A 19,930-nucleotide genomic window follows, 5' to 3' on the forward strand; every position below is an offset into this window, starting at 1 on the left:
GACATTGAATCTTCTTAGCAGGACACGGACACCAGTAACTTGTGTTTTAGGATAGAAAAGAAATAGGAGTGAAACAGATCAATGTGACTAGTAAACCATCAGAAATATTTTCATTAAAGACATACTAAAGTGTTTTTTTTGTTTTATGTTTTTATGTAAAAAAAAAAGTTATTCCCATCTGCTCTGTGCAACAATATTGCACAGAAAACATCATCTTCTGCTCTTCTGGCCATTATTAACCAGTGCTGTCAGCTTACCCCTGCTCTGGGCACCTGGCTTGCTAAGAAGGCATCTGTGCATGGGTACGTTCGAGCCGGGCTATGTGTCCAAAGGCACACACGGTACCAGTTAGCCACACCCTTCACTCCCTCCTCACAGGTGTTTGACAGTTTTTCCCTTGAAAGCAATGGAAGTGAAGGGAGCCAGAGACAACGCAAGGGATGACCAGAGCCAGGAAAGTGGGGGCGGGGGTTGTGGGTGTTAGGACAGATAGTGGGGTGTTTTCCCTATAAGAATAACAAAAATGTCATACTTACCTGCTCTGTTGCAGTGGATTTTCACAGAGCAGCCCAGATCTTCCTCTTCCCTGGTCCCTGGCTGGAGCTCCTGGACCCGCCCTCCTGTTCAGTGCCCCCACAGCAAGCAGCGTGCTATGGGGGCACCCGAGCCGAGTCACAGCTCCCTGTGTCCATTCAGACACAGAGCCCCGGCCCTGATTGGCTAACTGACTTTGATTTGATTGACTGTCTCAGCCATTCAGAAGGGAGAAACTTCTGACTTTACAATCCCTTTAATGCAGAGAAGGCATCAAGGTAAAAAACTTTTTCAGACTTTAGAACCACTTTAAGGTGTGCAGCTGACCTTGAGTGCCTGAGGGATCCTGTGCTGGGAAAACACTGAGATGTTTTGATGGGAATATATGAAGTAATTTTTTTTCACTATCCAGTTTACAGGTGACAGAAAGGGAGGTGTAACTCAAAAGTTGACAGCGGTCACCCAAACAGAAGGTGAGGAATCTCCCAATTTTGACACCTTTTCAGAGAGAAGTGGAGGGGGGGATTTTTCTTTCTTCCTGTAAAGTTTTTCACTTCCTGTCATATCTCCATGGCAGGCAAAATGCATTAGCAGTTTGAGGCGGACAAAAACTATTTCTGTGTTTTAAACCTTCCTTGAATTGCAGATTCCTGTAGTCTCGAAATGAGTCTGACATGGAAGCTGGCAGCAATCCTGTGATGAACATGTGACAGGTCCTCACTTCTTGCTGAACTGTTTCCTGGCATAGGAGAATTAGGCAGCCCCCAGCCAAAGAAGGTGCCGGGGTCAACTGAGATGTAACAATAAAATTACGGCTTGGATGATACTGTGCTGCTCACATGATTAGTTTAATATCTCCACCTTTAATTCGGGTTGCACCGATGCCGAGTATTTGCATGAGTACTTGCCAATACTGAGTACCGATATCTTTACGCTGTGATTTGAGCCCATACAAAATGAATGGGCTTAAATCGCACTGCAAAGAATTGCATGCAATTTGAACAGGAATGCGGTGTGATTCCTGTCCGACTCGCTTGCGTTTTCCCACACTGCTCCTGTGTGAACCCAGGCTTGTCATAGTGACTTCAGCCTGGATTCACTCAGGAGCGGTGTGGGAAACGGCATGCAAATTGGACAGAAATCACACTGAATTCCTGTTCAAATGACATGCGATTCTTTGCAATGTGATTTGACCCCTTTGTATGGGCTCAAATTGCACCGTAAAGGTATCGGTACCCAGTATTGGCGAGTACTTGACCGAAAGTATCAGTAGTCGTACTTGCCTGTAAAAAAATATAAAGTATCTGTGCATTCCTACTTTTTTTTTTTTTTTTTCTTTTTTTTTTTTAATTTATTTATATTTTACCCCCTCGAACAACCTTTACTTTTACAGTGCATTCAGCTGGTTAGTGCTGCAGATGTTTGCCAATGCAAGACATTGTTACTTTAGTAGACTGCATCAGGAATTGAACTAGATCAATTTTTTACATTAGGTTTGCTTAACCTAATGGTTTTCAGGGTTTTTCCAGAATACTTACCTAGGTGGATGCAGCATCGGTCTGATGCTGTCCCTCGTCGCCTCTGCACTGAGAACTGAACCATCCAACACCACCTATGGCTCGGTTCTCACAGCTCCCTGAGCAGAGAGCTGGTTACTGTTAATCAGCAACTCTCTGCTCTGCTCCCTCCTTGCTCACAGGAGCGCTGAGCTGTGGAGGGGGCGGGCAACGGCCGTCTCAGGCTCTCAGCGGCTCGCTGAGATCCTGAGACATGTGTCAGTCCAGACACCCATTGTTGGGATGATGTGGTGCCTCGACTGATTTCTGTGATGTCAGCAGAGAGCGGACAGAAAACGGGTCACAGGAGTGCAAAACGAATTGCACTCCTGTGATCCATAGGAGAAGCCCAGCCAAACACGCTTTGGCTGGACTTCTCCTTTAAAGCCCAACTCTGGGAATTGGTCAAGATCCACCCCCCTAGTGCTGTCCTTTTCTCGATTAAATTCCTGTCTGTGAGCGGTCCCTCAGTGTCGTCATGTACCATGCAGGACAATTAAAATGATTCTAAAGTCAAGATGTTTTTTACCTTAATGGATTCCCTGCATTAAGGTAAATGTCCCACAACTTGCTTGCACCACTTGAGTGTTTCAACCCCTCCACCACCCCCCAAATGCTTATCTGAATCATATCTCGATCCAGTGCTGTGCCCGTCTGCAGCGGTGTTGCTCTCTTTCTCTTCTTAGAGGCCCCGCTGAGAGCAGGGGGAGCCATTGGCTCCTGCTGCTGTCAGTCAAATCCTGTGAGGAGGGAGCGGGAGGAGTGGTCAAGCCACACTGTGTGTCCCCTCAGCACACAGCTTGCTGAGGGGGCACTCAGAGAAAAGGAAAAGCAGAGACTGTCGGGGGGGACCCCAGAAAAGAAGGTAAGCGACTGCTTTGTGCATTACCGTTGCACAGAGCAGGTAAATATAATGTGAAAAAAGAACCTCTTTAACCCTGCATGTTTGTGTTTTTTATTTTGTACATTCATACGTGTGTGTGTGTGTGTGTGTGTGTGTGTGTATATGTATATATATATAGTGTATAATATATAATTTTCCACTTTTTGCACAACCTTCCCTTACAATTCAACCTCCCAAAAATGTTGGCACATTTTGATCTGAAGTCTGTACTTTTGTTAGGCTATGTGTTACTAAACCCACAACCGTAAACTCAGTGTGTATATGCAGTGAAGCATGCTTGTTATACTCACTGTGGAACCTAAGGGGTTAATCCTCTGCATTGTGTAAAAAGGTTGTTTGATCCTGTCTTCTCTGATCCTCCCCTTATTCCACTGTCCCCAATCCATCTGCTGATAGTACAGAGCCTTGGGGGCACTCTGCACATGCTCAGTTTGGTGTATATTGCTAGAGAGTTATTTTTTTTTGTTTTTGTTTTTCTTGAGAGGGTGCATGTGATCAGCACAGGGCCAAACAGCACTGTCCAGAGGGTCAGGGACGTGTAGTTCCGCAACAACTGGAGGGCCGTAGTTTGGAGATCCTTGTTTTAGAGGATTGAAAGTGTGTAATGCTTCATAGACTAATAAAAAGATGTCACATGATGTATGCTTGCACAGTTCTGCATCTTTTAAACTTGTTTTGGTAAGTTGGATATGGACTTCCAGAAAATCTTGCTGGTTCAATGGCTTTGATCCATTGAGTATGACCTGCAAGGGTGATGATAGATTTCTAGAGGGACAAAGTTAAATTCATGTGAGGTTTTATCTTCGCGTTAACAGACGTCTCATAGACTGGCCCCCTCCCTCCCAACCAAAGCCACATTAGCCCATGTGCGTCAGCTAGAGATTTATTGCAGCTTTGGATTACTGAAAACAGACGTACGAGCAGTGGGCTCCTGTGTTAACTCTACTTTTAGGTTAATTGTTTGAGTCCTGGTCAGGTAGGGGTTAAGATGAGTGCAGAGAAAATGATACTGGATTGAAGCATTTTCTGGATGGTACATCCAATAGAAGACTGGTTTGACCTCATATTATATGGTTTTGGTAAATCTGAAGACAATAATCTGCAGAAAATCTAATAGTGTGTATGGGGCTTTAAGGACCGGGAGGCACTGGCGCAAAGGGGTTAACCATTTGAAGACCAGGCCTTTGATGGCACTTTTTGTTTACATGTGATAATCCAGTATTTTTTGCTAAGAAATATTTTGGAACCCCCAAACATTAAATATTTTTGAAAGCAAAGGCCCTAAAGAATAATTTGGTGGGTTTTGCAATATTTTTTTTTATTTCGCACGGTATTTGCGCAGTGATTTTTCAAATGCAATTTTTTGGGGAAAAAATATACTTTGTGGTTTTTTTTCTTTTTTTTTGTATTTTAATGCAAAAAAAAAAATGTAAAACACAATTTTTTTGTAAAATCTAAAAGATGTTACGCCGAGTAAATAAGATACCAAAAATGTCATGCTTTTAAATTGCGCTCGCCCGTACAACAGTGACAAACTACATAACCTTTGCTATCCATAGACGACGCGTTTAAAAGCACTTTAAATTTACACAGGAGGTCTAGTGCTAGGTTTACTGGCCATGATCTGATGTTCACGGTGGGACGATCGCTGTTTGCCTGCGTTTGCCTTTGTGTGCAAGCAAAGGGGGGGGGGGGGGGGGGGGGCACTTTAATTTTTTTTACATTTTTATTTTTACACAGGTATTTGTCTGTAGGCAGAGCATGGAAAAATGCACATTTTAGAGATTTACATTTCACATGAATGTTTTGGTCAGGTCTGCCTGTCAGTTGTTTAGGCTAACCTAAGCCAGAAGCTCCATTTTTGTCTCTGGTTCGCATCATGTGTCAGTTTACATTCAACTACCCCAGATCAATTAAAAAAAAAAAAAAAAAAAAAAAAAAAAAAGCTCCAGTTGGTAAATGGTGCAAAAATTTAAAAAAAATTGTTGCAGAAGTTACTTCCATCCCCTTTTGCTCTGATTCAGCAGATGAGCTGTCCTAAGATCTCTTACTGATGAGACCGAATGCCACCCCTGTAAAAAAGCCTTACTGGACATGTGTGTGTTTTTGTTTTTTGTTTGTTTTGGTTTTTTTTTTTTCCCCCAAACATTTTTCTAAACTGACAAAAATTGAAAATACTACATGATTCTAAAATTCTGAGTAATTTTTGCCTTGTAGATGTCAGGAAAAATGGTAATGAGCAGATTTGCCCAAAAGTTGACCTTAACCTTTAGAGCGTGGATGGTCCTTAATGAAGGCAAAGTTCATCTACCCTCAGGGCAAACTGTCTGCAAAGCGAAGTAAATATTTATGAGGCCTCATGCACATGGATGGTTTGAAGCTGAAAATAAATGCACTAGTGTAAAATCCCAGCATTTGTCTGTGCCCATGGAGCAGCAGGTGATGTGTACAGCTGGCTCTAGAAGAGAGGCTGTAAGTGCCTGTACTCCGATATATGCTGATGCTTTCATGCTTTGGTGCAAACACGCACATGTGTGTATGTTGTATTCCACGATGCCCAGAATTTATGCACTCGAGGAATCTGTCGCACATTTTTTACTCATGCATGACATCTACAAGTACGTACAGCCATTTGGTCTTTATAAAACAAATTAATATTTGTATTTGTTAATGAGCCTTGGTGTTCTAGAAACGGTGGGTTTTTAAATACTGCTTTGGTGCTGCAATTACCCTGTCAATTGAATTTGGCTTTTCATTTTTTTTTTTCTCGCTTTTTATAGGCGTTGGTGGAATGAGCGTTGCATGTGTCTTGAAGAGGAAAACAGTTCTCTGGCAGGACTCCTTCAGCCCCCACCTGAAACAGTACACAGAAGGTACCCTTAACCACAACATGCCCGTGGTCCTGACATCTGGACCTGTGAGCCAGCAGCAGCTGCCGCCACAGCATCAAACTCATTCTGCACTGGCTACAGGACCTCACGCCAGCCCTGTGGGCAGCTCAATGGGAGTGGCTGGGCGCTCGCAAGATGACGCAATGGTGGATTACTTCTTTCAAAGGCAGCACGGAGAACAATTAGGGGGAGGCGGAAGTGGTGGCGGAGGTTACAACAACAGCAAGCATCGTTGGCCCACTGGAGATCATATACATGCGGAACATCAGGTAAGCAAACATGTTAGTAATCGATTTTATTAAATGTTTATGCTTTTCCAGGGCTGAACAGCTACCGTAAACTTAGGTGCCAATGTGCATAAAAATTCAGGGAAAAATGACAGGGTCTGTTGAAAGCCTCACCCCAGTTCTACTTGGGTTCACAGCACTCTCCTACTGCCCTTACAGCTGCTACAATAAACCCTGGAACTTCTGTTTCTATATCTCCTAACACTGTGTTAGAGACCAGTTGCTAAGTCCGAACACTATATCATGACGGATGGGGTGATGTATTCCTACCCTGTAAGATCTGACATCTTGTGTTTTGCAGTGGCTGCTCCACAGGAATGTGGGTCATGGGAACCATTGTGGCGGCGAGTATAACTGGGTTGAGGAATCGCCCAGGTGACAGGGACTCTTGAAAACGGACATCTAGTAGTTGTTTAAAAAAAAAAAAAAAAAAAAAACTTTGCTGGCCTCTAGATTAGTATGGCTGGCTCCTTTCTGCATTTAGGTAAGCTTGTCAGATTCACAGTGGTACTAAAAGGGATGCATTGCTACAATGGCATATTTTTTGTAGATGTCTGTGTGCTCCACATCTTTGAAAGATCTTGCATGAGAACTTGCCTTACAGTTGCAAAAGATGTTTATTGTAGTAATGGGCCACTAGGAAGAAGGAGGGATAGGCCAGCTCTTGAGATTACTAATGGGATGCCAATGTTTAGACCATGCTGAAATGTGGGATACCTCATGGTTTTCCAGTGAGTGATAGTCCTGTTACCTGTTTAGTACCATTTAGGGTTATGTTCTTACAAATAAATATATACACAGAACTGCATGTGTGAATAAAAAAAGGAGGTACATAGAGAGGTCTGAATCCTGCAGAACAGGACACAAGCAGGGTATTCCTGGACCCTGGTTATAGGCTGGTACCTTTAGTTGATTGGAAACTGGTGAAGCTTTTGAGGACACCCCTGCTGTGCGCTCCCCTTACGGAGAATTCAGTCTGATCTTAACTAGTTTAGTTCATTTTTTAATTTTTTTTGTATGACATTACTAGTATCGGTATCGGCACCGTTACCGAGCATTTGCCCAAGTACTTGTACTCGGGCAAATGCTCCCGATGCTTCCACCGATACCTAGACAGTCAGCGGTGATCGGCGCGTGGGGGAGTTACAAGCTTCTCCCTCAGCGGCTTTCAGCTGCTTAGTGACATACAGTGGTGATCGGTGCTTGTAACTCCCCCACACGCGATCACCGCTGACTGTCACCGCATCCTCCATGCCCCCTCCCTTCCGCTGTCCCCCTCCCTTCGCTGTCTTTCTCTCTCCATGTCCTCCTTTGTGAATGGACAGAGTCAGCTGACTCTGTCCATTCACATAACTGAAACATTATAATCTCCTGTGATTACGATGTCTGTTTATGAATGGAGAGGAGCCGCTGTCTTCTCTCCATTCATTCTCAGTGCAGCTGAGGCTGCAGAGAAAGGGACTGGGGAATATCTATCCTCTGTTTCTTTCTCTGTCTCAAGGGGGAGATATCAGGGGTCTAATATCTCACCAAAGCCCCCCAACAGGGCTGATAAAAAAAAAAAACATATTGCAATAAATAATAATTAAAAAAAAAATTATTGTAAAAAATAATAAAAATGTAAATAAAAAAACACACAGAAACCGTTCACCCCCCCCTCCAAAAAAGAAAGCACAATGTACTCGGTCCTAAAAAATTGGTATCGGGGGGAACCAAGACATAACCAAGACCCTTCTCAGCCAAAGAAAATGAGAGAGTACCTATCAATGGTAGCAGAGTATAAAAGGATGTTCCTGTGACTAGTGGAGTGTAATCCTCATAATGGTACCACAAGGATATCCTAGCAATGCGTGCCCCCCAACCATTAATATTTTACTTGGGATTCTTCAGTCAACTTTTTGCTGTCTTCTAATACAACAATAGAATCCATGCATTCAAAATCGGTGCATTCTCGGTAAAACTGACCCCGAGGCCTGTAATGTTGCTGCAGGCACTGGATCCTGCATGGGCACTCGTGTTTCAACGTGTAGTTGGCCTCAGACTGGTATGCAGATCCAGGGCTTTGGTCTATTCCAGGGCTTAACAAATCCCAAGCACCCGGTCGCTATGGCGACTAGAAATTGCATCTTGGCGCCTGGGCTTTTCTTCGTTTATTCACTGAGACAGAGATGCACAATTTGTACCGCCTGACTTCCGGGAAGGTAGTGGGTTTTTATTTATTTATTTTTTTTACATTTAGTCCTGCAGGAACCAGCTGAGATCTGAACCGTGTATGGGCGGGCCAAATGTACCAGGTTGATCAATCAACTTGGGTACAACCAGCATGCCAGGTTTTACCTGCGATTATCGCTAGCGGCTGCTATAGAGAGAGAGATTAAATGCCACCAAAAGAAAGCTAGCTCTGTCTTAATGATTACTGAATGTTTAATATTATTTTGTTTTCTCCACTTGGCTTTATTATCACATGGGGACCAAAAAAATCCCTATATGATTTGCTGTTCCAGGTTCTGATTAATGAGATATTGGGAGTTTATTCAACCCCTGATGTTTCACCTGCCTTTTGCTGACCTTAATGGAAAACAGATCATGCTTCATTAGCTTCTTCCCTGGCCCTTAACAGCTGCACTTCTGGAGAGCTGTGAAAGTGATCAGGCTGTACATCCACCAGATCAGTTGCACCAGTTGATCAGTTGGAAGTCAATATTGTTGGGGGGATGCCGTTTAAGGCTCCTCCAACCACTTAGCCCAATTTTTTTCGTATTTACGAGGACAACCCCTGTTTACATAGGTGTCTCGATGTAATGGTAGACTATTATTAACCAGTTGTTTCCAGTATACTTATGTGGGTGGGAAAGCCTTCTTCCAATACAGGGCAATAGCTTTTCTGGCATAAAACAGTAATAATAACGAATATCCGCTCTGCCTCTGTTGGAAGAATATCCTTAACCAAACCCAACAAACACACTGACCTAGTAACTGGCATGAGCGTGTAAAATAGAATTTAACAAAGCCACCACCTCCACCCAAAACCCTACAATAAATGAACAAGTCCATTAAGTTTGTGTGAAATCTCCCAGAGCCACATCACACCGCCAGTCTGAAGAACATGTAGGGTTCATCTTGTGAAGTCTGTATGGCGTAAAATATGCTCTATGCACCAATTTAAATTGAATCAAATGGTCTCTTAATGAGACCAAAGTTCGAATGAATCCCACACTTCATCCCAATCATCATTGTCTAAATCAGGAATTGTCCCGCAGCCATCTCGCCATAAGGCTCTCTAACACCGGGAGAGAAACTGCAATAAAGTGAGAATACAATCTGGAAGTAGGTCTCTCCAAACTATCAGACCGAAGTACCATTTCCAAAATAGACTGTTCAATCAGTGGGTTCGTTTGTGAAAATCCAGGCATTGAAGGCATGGGAAAGCTAATAATATCTAAACAAATGGGAACTGGGTAAATTTTAAAATTTAAGGTAAGTGAAGCGAAAGAGGATAACTTCTTAATAATTACAACCTAAGAAACCAACTTCACAGTATACTTGGTCCATACACTAGGTTCAGGTAATTTATTGATCTGGAGTAAAGTAGGATTCAACCATAGGGGGTCATTTGGAGAAAATGCTGCTCTAGGATAATGCTCACAACTATGCCAGCCCCCCAAACTCGAATAGTAGTAAGCATTGAGGGGGTCAAATGATAAGGGGCCAGAGGGCCTCTAAATAACAAACTTTACTGCTTCTATAGATTCCACCACCGCTGTTTCCAACCGAATGGAAGTATTGGATAGATCTGGGCATAACCACTGTGCGGCTGTCACCAGCTGAGTAGCTAGAAAATATTTGTAAACATCTGGAAAAGCTAGACTGCCCTGATTACAGGGACGCATCAAAGTTGTCAATTTATATCTCGTTTTTTTTGGGCCCCATAAAAAAGAAGAAAATAGTTGATTGAGTCTTATAAAAAAAATGATCTAGGGATTCACTGAGGAGACTGTCTAAAATAGTATGTACATTTTGTAATAAATTTCATTTTCTGAAGATTAATGCATCCCAATAGGGTTAACGATAAAGATTCCCATGCCTTCAGTTTTGGCTGCATGTCCCTCCAAAACTGGGGTCAGAGAAATGAACTCTGAAGTCTGCCGAGATATCACCACTCTAAGGTACTTAAAATTCACTACCCACTGTAATGGGATATCAGAAGGAGCTCTATTTCGAGCTTCAATATCTATTGGAAATAACAATGATTTTGTCCAGTTAACCTTCAACCCCGTAATGGAAGAAAAGGAATTTAATATCTGTAAAGCACTCTGCAAGGAAGGTCTGGCGTTATTTAGGAGGCCATCCGCATATAGGACTACTCTCTCCTCCAGCCAACCATCTCGCAACCCCTCGATATTCGGAGAAATGCGAAGAGCCTTTGCCATCGGGCTCCATCGCAATGACAAAAAGGGCCGGAGATAGAGGGCAGCCCTGGCGAGTGCCCCTATATAAAGAAAAAGGGGATGACAACCCTCCCCCCCCCCCCATTCTACAAAGTACCTCCCACAGAAAAGGCCACTCAACAGTGTCGAAGGCCTTCTCTATTTCCAGGGAAGCCACAACCCTGGTACCCATATTAAGATGTGAGCCGTGGATGTTAGTATATAACCTACGTAAATTCCCATCTGTGGCCCTCCCTGCCATAAACCCAGTCTGGTCCGAGTCAATAATTGTGGGCAAAATGGGTTGTTATCGTCGGGCAATGAGTTTTGTCAATATCTTGAAATCTGTATTCAGAAGAGCAATAGGTCTATTAAGATGCACAAGAGGATGGATCTTTTTGTGATTTGTGAATCAGAACTATATGAGCGTGACTCATTGAATCTGGCAACGCCCCCTCCTTCAGGCAGTGGGAGTAGAGAGAAGCAAGAAGGTCTCCATGAGCCTTATAAAATTATATAGGGAGACCACCTGGTCCTGGTGACATCTCCGTAGGGAAAGAACCAATAATTTGGAGAACCTCCTCTGATGTTATAGGATTTACTAAAGCCCCTCTCTCCGTGTCTGACAACCAGGCAAGTGCCACCGGATCCAACCAAGCCGCCATATCATTAGGCAAAAAATCTGGGGTCGGCTGGGATGTATAAAATGTCTGGTAGTACTGTCGAAAGGCCTCTAAAATATTAGATTGCAAAGAACCCCCCCCCCCCCCAATGAGGTACGTATTTCAGAAATCGAGGTAGTAGTATGCTTATGTTGAGCCGTCATTGCCAAAAAATGACCATTCCAGTCCCCCTGCTCAAAGGACCTCTGTTTATTTTTGTAAAGATCCATCCTTGTGGCCTCTGACATATGAAGATGTAAAGCTAGTTTTGCATGCAATAAACCATTAAAATAGATCTCTAACAACAGATCAATTGATTATTGAGCTATTTGCTCTTCCACCGAAGCCTTGAAGGTATCCCTCTTCATCCGCTGGGCCTTGTTAACAGCCTTAATAATGGATATATATTGTTCTTAAATATACGCCTTAAAGGCATCCCATATGTTTGCAGGAAAAGATCCCTCATTAAAATCTCAGTATTCTGTAAGAAGGGGCGCAATTGTATCTATCATATCAGCGTGTGACAGCCAGTGGGTTCCCAATCTCTATTGTGCTGCATCCCTAGAATGGGAAAGACTCAATGTAAGTAGTAATGGAGCATATGATCAGATAACCCACTTGGCAAGTACTTAGCATCTATTATATCTGCTAGAATAGCAGGGTTAGCAAAAGCCAGATAAATACGAGAAGTAGTCTTAAAAGAGGTTGAAAAACATGAATAGGATCTGATTAAAGGATTCTTCCACTGCCAAACCTCTAACAAACTGGGTGCCTGTGCCCAAGCAGAAAGGTCCACTGAGAAATGTTTAGGGGGAGTCGGCCTAACTAAAGTAGGATCAAGTATGGCATTAAAATCTCCCATAAATAACTATTTTAGCTGGGCAAAAACGCAGCCAAAACGTATCTTTCCTGAGGGTCAGAGTAAACATGTTCTATTGTAGAAGACAAGGACTTGCTAATTTAATATTGAGACCCCTCTAGAGAACGTAGAATAAGAGGTGAGAAAGGTCTTCTGAACCTAAGGCCCCTTTCACACTGGGCTAAAAATACCGCCTGCAAACCGCCCCTAAACAGCCTCCGCTGTTTGTTCAGTGTGAAAGCCCGAGGGCTTTCACACTGAAGCGGTGCGCTGGCAGGACGGTAAAAAAAAAGTCCTGCGAGCCGCATCTTTGGAGCGGTGAAGGAGCGGTGTGTTCACCGCTCCTAAACCGCTCCTGCCCATTGAAATCAATGGGACAGCGCGGCTATACCGCGGCTATAGCCGCGCTGTACGAGCGATTTTAACCCTTTTTCAGCTGCCAGCGGGGGTTAAAACCGCACCGCTAGCGGCCGAATACAGCTGCAAAAACGACGGTAAAACAGCGCTAAAAATAGCGCTGTTTTACCGCCGACGCCCCCACCGCCCCAGTGTGAAAGGGGCCTAAGGTTTCTTAAGTGTCAGCAACTTATTGCCCATAAACATTTCTTGCAGTAACACCATATGTGGAGAGTGGGTTTTTAAATAAAGGAAAAACAGCGCTCTCTTAAATTTAGAATTAAGGCCACGGACGTTCCATGACATGATGGAAAAATTTGCTTGATCATGTGACCCCATTGAAACCATGGAAGATTTGATACCGAGACAAAGAATCCCAGTGTGATATAATGCATTTTAAACAAAACATTTAGGAAAACCTATCAAAGAAACACTAAATAAGCTCAATGTGTATGAACATATATCACATATAACACAAACCCAATGCCCACCCTGCCATTATCTAACACCATCCAAAAAAGATGGAAAGCGTAGATAAGGCCTAAACCCAAGACAAAGTGGAAAAAAATTATGCAATTGTATAGTACTTGTCCTATATTAGAAAAAAATGGAAAACCATTTTTAAAGTGGTATTAAACCCTCCAAATCACAAAAAAATAAGCTTTTACAATGCTTGCTGTGTTTTCACTCTTTTGCATTCAGCCTCTCCTGTGAAAATGGGATTTCCTGTGTTTTCATCTTTTGGGTGGCTACTCTGCCTTGCAGGGTCCTGTGAAGCCCTGATGTGGGCACCCTTGCATGTGGGCTTCTGATTCCTGAGGTGGGGGCTGCTGCATAGTTACATATTATACCCTAAATACAGGTATGACAGCGGTCTCTAAACTGCGGCCCTTTGCCTGCCTTTATCCGGCCCTTGGGGCACTACTCCTCCCACTGATTTAAGATATTTTCTGTCAACTGACACCAACAATAAAGCGCAATATCACCCACTGACACCAATAATGGGGCACTATTCCTCCCAATGATAGGGCACTGCTCCTCCCCCATAATTCCAAATGTGGCAATGTTTACTCCCACTGATGCCAATAAAATTTCAGCTACCACTGGCCACAGTATGGCCCCCCCTAAAGTCTGAAGGACAATAAATTGGCCCTTTGTTTAGAAAGTTTGGAGACCCCTGGTGTAGGCGATAGGGTTTTTTTTTTTTTTTTTTTTTTTTCTGCAAAACTGACTATTTAATGTGACAGTAAAGCTGGAAATCAGCTTTAAAGTACCCCTGCAAAATCCAGCCATAGGGGGTGTAGCACTAGGATGCTTGACCAGCTTCAAAGACCCCAAGACTACAGCCGCCTCCTTCATTTTGGTCTTAGAGGTTTGGGGTCTGCCCCTTTTGGTAGGAGCAGTAGTGACTCGGCATCAATGGAACCAATAAACCCTGGACTATCCATTTAACATTGTAGCAGTTACTTTAACATGTTAAACCAGGTTCAACAAAAATAGATTTTTATGTCTTTTATAGGTGCGTTCGATGGATGAATTAAATCATGACTTTCAGGCTCTTGCACTTGAAGGAAGAGCAATGGGAGAAGTAAGTATGCAAATGCGAACTGTCAATTAGCAACTCCAAATACCCAGTTGAATTAGCGATCTAGAAATTATATCCAGGAAAGTCCACTCCATTTGCCTTTTTTAATCTGATATTGATCAGCTAGAATTCGGTAAACTCTGCTTCTGAGTGTGTGTACTTTCTTAGGAGTCTTTTTGTTGAATGGGATTAGAAACCCCTGGCCTGTGGTTTCACATTGAACATCAGTTGTTCCCATAATTATAGGGGGGGTGCTGAGGTTGCATAAGGCATAGTTTTATCTGAATAATATCTTTAACCACTTGCCGACCGCCTCACGCATATATACGTGAGCAGAGCGGCACGGGCAGGCAAAATCACGTACCTGGTACGTGATTGCCTTCCCGCGGGCGGGGGGTCCGATCGGACCCCCCCCCGGTGCCAGCGGCGGTCGGCGTTTGGCTGGGAGAGTTGAGAGACGAGGGGGAGACCATCCGATCGTGGCCCCCCCCTCGCGATCGCTCCCAGCCAATGAGAAACATCCCCTGCCTCTGTATAGTACACAGAGGCAGAGGATGTGATGTCATCTCTCCTCGGCTGGCCAGTTTCCGTTCCAGCACCGAGGAGAGAAGACATGTAAGTGCACCAACACACACACAACACAGTAGAACATGCCAGGCACACTAAACACCCCCGATCCCCCCCCGATCCCCCCCCAATCACCCCCCCCCCCCTGTCACAAACTGACAGCAAGCAGGTTTTTTGTTTTGTTTTGTTTTTTTCCTGATTACTGCATGGTGTCAGTTTGTGACAGTTAGCAGTGGTAGGACAGTTAGTATTACCCCCCTGTAGGTCTAGGGTACCCCCCTAACCCCCCCTAATAAAGTTTTAACCCCTTGATCACCCCCTGTCACCAGTGTCGCTAAGCGATCATTTTTCTGATCGCTGTATTAGTGTCGCTGGTGACGCTAGTTAGGAACGTAAATATTTAGGTTCGCTGTCAGCGTTTTATAGCGACAGGGACCCCCATATACTACCTAATAAATGTTTTAACCCCTTGATTGCCCCCTAGTTAACCCTTTCACCACTGATCACCGTATAACTGTTACGGGTGACGCTGGTTAGTTTATTTTTTTTAGTGTCAGGGCACCCGCCGTTTATTACTGAATAAAGATTTAGCCCCTGATCGCCCGGCGGTGATATGCGTCGCCCCAGGCAGCGTCAGATTAGCGCCAGTACCGCGAACACCTACGCACGCACCGTACACGCACCGTACACCTCCCTTAGTGGTATAGTATCTGAACGCATCAATATCTGATCCGATCAGATCTATACTAGCGTCCCCAGCAGTTTAGGGTTCCCAAAAACGCAGTGTTAGCGGGATCAGCCCAGATACCTGCTAGCACCTGCGTTTTGCCCCTCCGCCCAGCCCACCCAAGTGCAGTATCGATCGATCACTGTCACTTACAAAACACTAAACGCATAACTGCAGCGTTCACAGAGTCAGGCCTGATCCCTGCGATCGCTAACAGTTTTTTTGGTAGCATTTTGGTGAACTGGCAAGCACCAGCCCCAAGCAGCGTCAGATTAGCGCCAGTACCACTAACACCCACGCACGCACCGTACACCTCCCTTAGTGGTATAGTATCTGATCGGATCAATATCTGATCCGATCAGATCTATACTAGCATCCCCAGCAGTTTAGGGTTCCCAAAAACGCAGTGTTAGTGGGATCAGCCCAGATACCTGCTAGCACCTGCGTTTTGCCCCTCCGCCCGGCCCAGCCCAGCCCACCCAAGTGCAGTATCGATCGATCACTGTCACTTTTTTTTGTAGCGTTTTGGTGAACTGGCAAGCGCCAGCGGCCTAGTACACCCCAGTCGTAGTCATACCAGCACTGCAGTAACACTTGGTGACGTGGCGAGTCCCATAAGTGCAGTTCAAGCTGGTGAGGTGGCAAGCACAAGTAGTGTCCCGCTGCCACCAAGAAGAAGACAAACACAGGCCCGTCGTGCCCATAATGCCCTTCCTGCTGCATTCGCCAATCCTAATGGGAACCCACCACTTCTGCAGCGCCCGTATTTCCCCCATTCACATCCCCAACCAAATGCAGTCGGCTGCATGAGAGGCATTTATATGTCCTCCCGAGTACCCCTACCCAATGAACCCCCCCAAAAAAGATGTGTCTGCAGCAAGCGCGTATATAGACGTGACACCCGCTATTATTGTCCCTCCTGTCCTGATAATCCTGGTCTTTGCATTGGTGAATGTTTGAACGCTACCATTCACTAGTTGAGTATTAGCGTAGGGTACAGCATTGCACAGACTAGGCACACTTTCACAGGGTCTCCCAAGATGCCATCGCATTTTGAGAGACCCGAACCTGGAACCGGTTACAGTTATAAAAGTTACAGTTACAAAAAAAAAGTGTAAAAAAAAAAAAAAAACACAAACAAAAATAAAAAAAAATAGTTGTCGTTTTATTGTTCTCTCTCTCTCTATTCTCTCTCTGGTGTTCTGCTCTTTTTTACTGTATTCTATTCTGCAATGTTTTATTGTTATTATGTTTTATCATGTTTGCTTTTCAGGTATGCAATTTTTTATACTTTACCGTTTACTGTGCTTTATTGTTAACCATTTTTTTGTCTTCAGGTACGCCATTCACGACTTTGAGTGGTTATACCAGAATGATGCCTGCAGGTTTAGGTATCATCTTGGTATCATTCTTTTCAGCCAGCGGTCGGCTTTCATGTAAAAGCAATCCTCGTGGCTAATTAGCCTCTAGACTGCTTTTACAAGCAGTGGGAGGGAATGCCCCCCCCCCCCCCCCCCACCGTCTTCCGTGTTTTTCTCTGGCTCTCCTGTCTCAACAGGGAACCTGAGAATGCAGCCGGTGATTCAGCAGCTGACCATAGAGCTGATCAGAGACCAGAGTGGCTCCAAACATCTCTATGGCCTAAGAAACCGAAGCTACGAGCATTTTAGGACTTAGATTTCGCCGCATGTAAACAGCGCCATTGGGAAATTGGGAAAGCATTTATCACACCAATCTTGGTGTGGTCAGATGCTTTGAGGGCAGAGGAGAAATCTAGGGTCTAATAGACCCCAATTTTTTCAAAAAAGAGTACCTGTCACTACCTATTGCTATCATAGGGGATATTTACATTCCCTGAGATAACAATAAAAATGATTTAAAAAAAAATATGAAAGGAACAGTTTAAAAATAAGATAAAAAAGCAAAAAAATAATAAAGGAAAAAAAAAAAAAAAAAAAAGCACCCCTGTCCCCCCTGCTCTCGCGCTAAGGCGAACGCAAGCGTCGGTCTGGCGTCAAATGTAAACAGCAATTGCACCATGCATGTGAGGTATCACCGCGAAGGTCAGATCGAGGGCAGTAATTTTAGCAGTAGACCTCCTCTGTAAATCTAAAGTGGTAACCTGTAAAGGCTTTTAAAGGCTTTTAAAATGTATTAATTTTGTTGCCACTGCACGTTTGTGCGCAATTGTAAAAGCATGTCATGTTTGGTATCCATGTACTCGGCCTAAGATCATCTTTTTTATTTCATCAAACATTTGGGCAATATAGTGTGTTTTAGTGCATTAAAATTTAAAAAAGTGTGTTTTTTCCACAAAAAATGCGTTTGAAAAATCGCTGCGCAATTACTGTGTGAAAAAAAAAAATGAAACACCCACCATTTTAATCTGTAGGGCATTTGCTTTAAAATAATATATAATGTTTGGGGGTTCAAAGTAATTTTCTTGCAAAAAAAATAATTTTTTCATGTAATCAAAAAGTGTCAGAAAGGGCTTTGTCTTCAAGTGGTTAGAAGAGTGGGTGATGTGTGACATAAGCTTCTAAATGTTGTGCATAAAATGCCAGGACAGTTCAAACCCCCCCAAATGACCCCATTTTGGAAAGTAGACACCCCAAGCTATTTGCTGAGAGGCATGTCGAGTCCATGGAATATTTTATATTGTGACACAAGTTGCGGGAAAGAGACAAATTTTTTTTTTTTTTTTTTTTTTTTGCACAAAGTTGTCACTAAATGTTATATTGCTCAAACACGCCATGGGGATTTGTGAAATTACACCCCAAAATAAATTCTGTTGCTTCTCCTGAGTACGGGGATACCACATGTGTGGGACTTTTTGGGAGCCTAGCCGCGTACGGGACCCCGAAAACCAAGCACCGCCTTCAGGCTTTCTAAGGCCGTAAATTTTTGATTTCACTCTTCACTGCCTATCACAGTTTCGGAGGCCATGAATGCCCAGGTGGCACAAAACCCCCCAAATGACCCCATTTTGGAAAGTAGACACCCCAAGCTATTTGCTGAGAGGTATAGTGAGTATTTTGCAGACCTCACTTTTTGTCACAAGGTTTTGAAAATTGAAAAAAGAAAAAAAAAAAAATTTTTTTCTGGTCTTTCTTCATTTTCAAAACAAATGAGAGCTGCAAAATACTCACCATGCCTCTCAGCAAATAGCTTGGGGTGTCTACTTTCCAAAATGGGGTCATTTGGGGGGGGTTGTGCCATCTTGGCATTTTATGGCCTTCAAAACTGTGATAGGTAGTGAGGAGTGAAATCAAAAATGTATGCCCTTAGAAATCCTGAAGGTGGTGCTGGGTTTTCGGGGCCCCGTACGCGGCTAGGCTCCCAAAAAGTGCCACACATGTGGTATCCCCGTACTCAGGAGAAGCAGCTGAATGTATTTTGGGGTGCAATTCCACATATGCCCATGGCCTATGTGAGCAATATATCATTTAGTGACAACTTTTTGTAAATTTTTTTTTTTTTTTTTTTTTTGTCATTATTCAATCACTTGGGACAAAAAAAATAAATATTCAATGGGTTCAACATGCCTCTCAGCAATTTCCTTGGGGTGTCTACTTTCCAAAATGGGGTCATTTGGGGGGGGTTTGTACTGCCCTGCCATTTTAGCACCTCAAGAAATGACATAGGCAGTCATAAACTAAAAGCTGTGTAAATTACAGAAAATGTACCCTAGTTTGTAGACGCTATAACTTTTGCGCAAACCAATAAATATACGCTTATTGACATTTTTTTTACCAAAGACATGTGGCCGAATACATTTTGGCCTAAATGTATGACTAAAATTTAGTTTATTGGATTTTTTTTATAACAAAAAGTAGAAAATATCATTTTTTTTCAAAATTTTCAGTCTTTTTCCGTTTATAGCGCAAAAAATAAAAACGGCAGAGGTGATCAAATACCATCAAAAGAAAGCTCTATTTGTGGGAAGAAAAGGACGCAAATTTCGTTTGGGTAGAGCATTGCATGACCGCGCAATTAGCAGTTAAAGCGACGCAGTGCCGAATTGTAAAAAGTGCTCTGGTCAGGAAGGGGGTAAATCCTTCCGGGGCTGAAGTGGTTAACGATTCTTTGTCTATAAAATGTCTTTTGTCTATTGATGAAAGACTATCATTTTTATTAAAGGGCAACTGTATTGTAGTTTAGGGCACATTTAGTCTGCTCATCCTCCTTGGGGCCTCCTCCCTTTCCCTAAGGGGTGTGTGTCTCCCCCCCCCCCCCCCCCAACTAAATGTAGTTGCTTGCAGCCTACCCAGCATTGCGCAGGAACTATTCTAGATATTCTCACTTCTGACATCTTATCCTGGTGTTTGCTTGCCTCCACTCTATTCACTTCAATTCAAAGCCCATATATAGTATGTCAAGTTTGACTAACTTTCCTTCTAAAATGAATAGGGTTAAATGGTGCATGTTGTCAGGGGTTCATGAGTGAAGAGAAATTGAACAGTTGCTGTGCATTGTTAGGCAAGCCGCAGAGCAAATAATTTGGACAGCCTGCATTTTAGGTAGATGACCACTAG

General features: G+C 43.5%; 1 protein-coding gene across 7 annotated transcripts in view; it reads left to right on the forward strand.

Annotated features, from left to right (window-relative positions):
- Positions 1-19,930, forward strand: part of PUM1 (pumilio RNA binding family member 1) — a 118,266-nt gene that overhangs the window by 23,075 nt on the left and 75,261 nt on the right. For 2 of the 7 annotated variants that reach the window (XM_073616243.1, XM_073616246.1), the window contains exons 1-3: positions 953-1,007; positions 5,775-6,154; positions 14,036-14,104. In XM_073616243.1, coding sequence (XP_073472344.1) covers positions 5,786-6,154; positions 14,036-14,104 — 438 coding nt within the window. In that variant the 5' untranslated portion in view covers positions 953-1,007; positions 5,775-5,785. Of the gene's footprint in view, positions 1-946; positions 1,008-5,774; positions 6,155-14,035; positions 14,105-19,930 lie in introns of those variants that run through there. The other 5 variants (XM_073616244.1, XM_073616242.1, XM_073616245.1 and 2 more) reach the window with 4 other exon arrangements.

Source organism: Aquarana catesbeiana, linkage group LG02 (assembly GCF_042186555.1).
Source record: "Aquarana catesbeiana isolate 2022-GZ linkage group LG02, ASM4218655v1, whole genome shotgun sequence".
Lineage (NCBI taxonomy): Eukaryota > Metazoa > Chordata > Amphibia > Anura > Ranidae > Aquarana > Aquarana catesbeiana.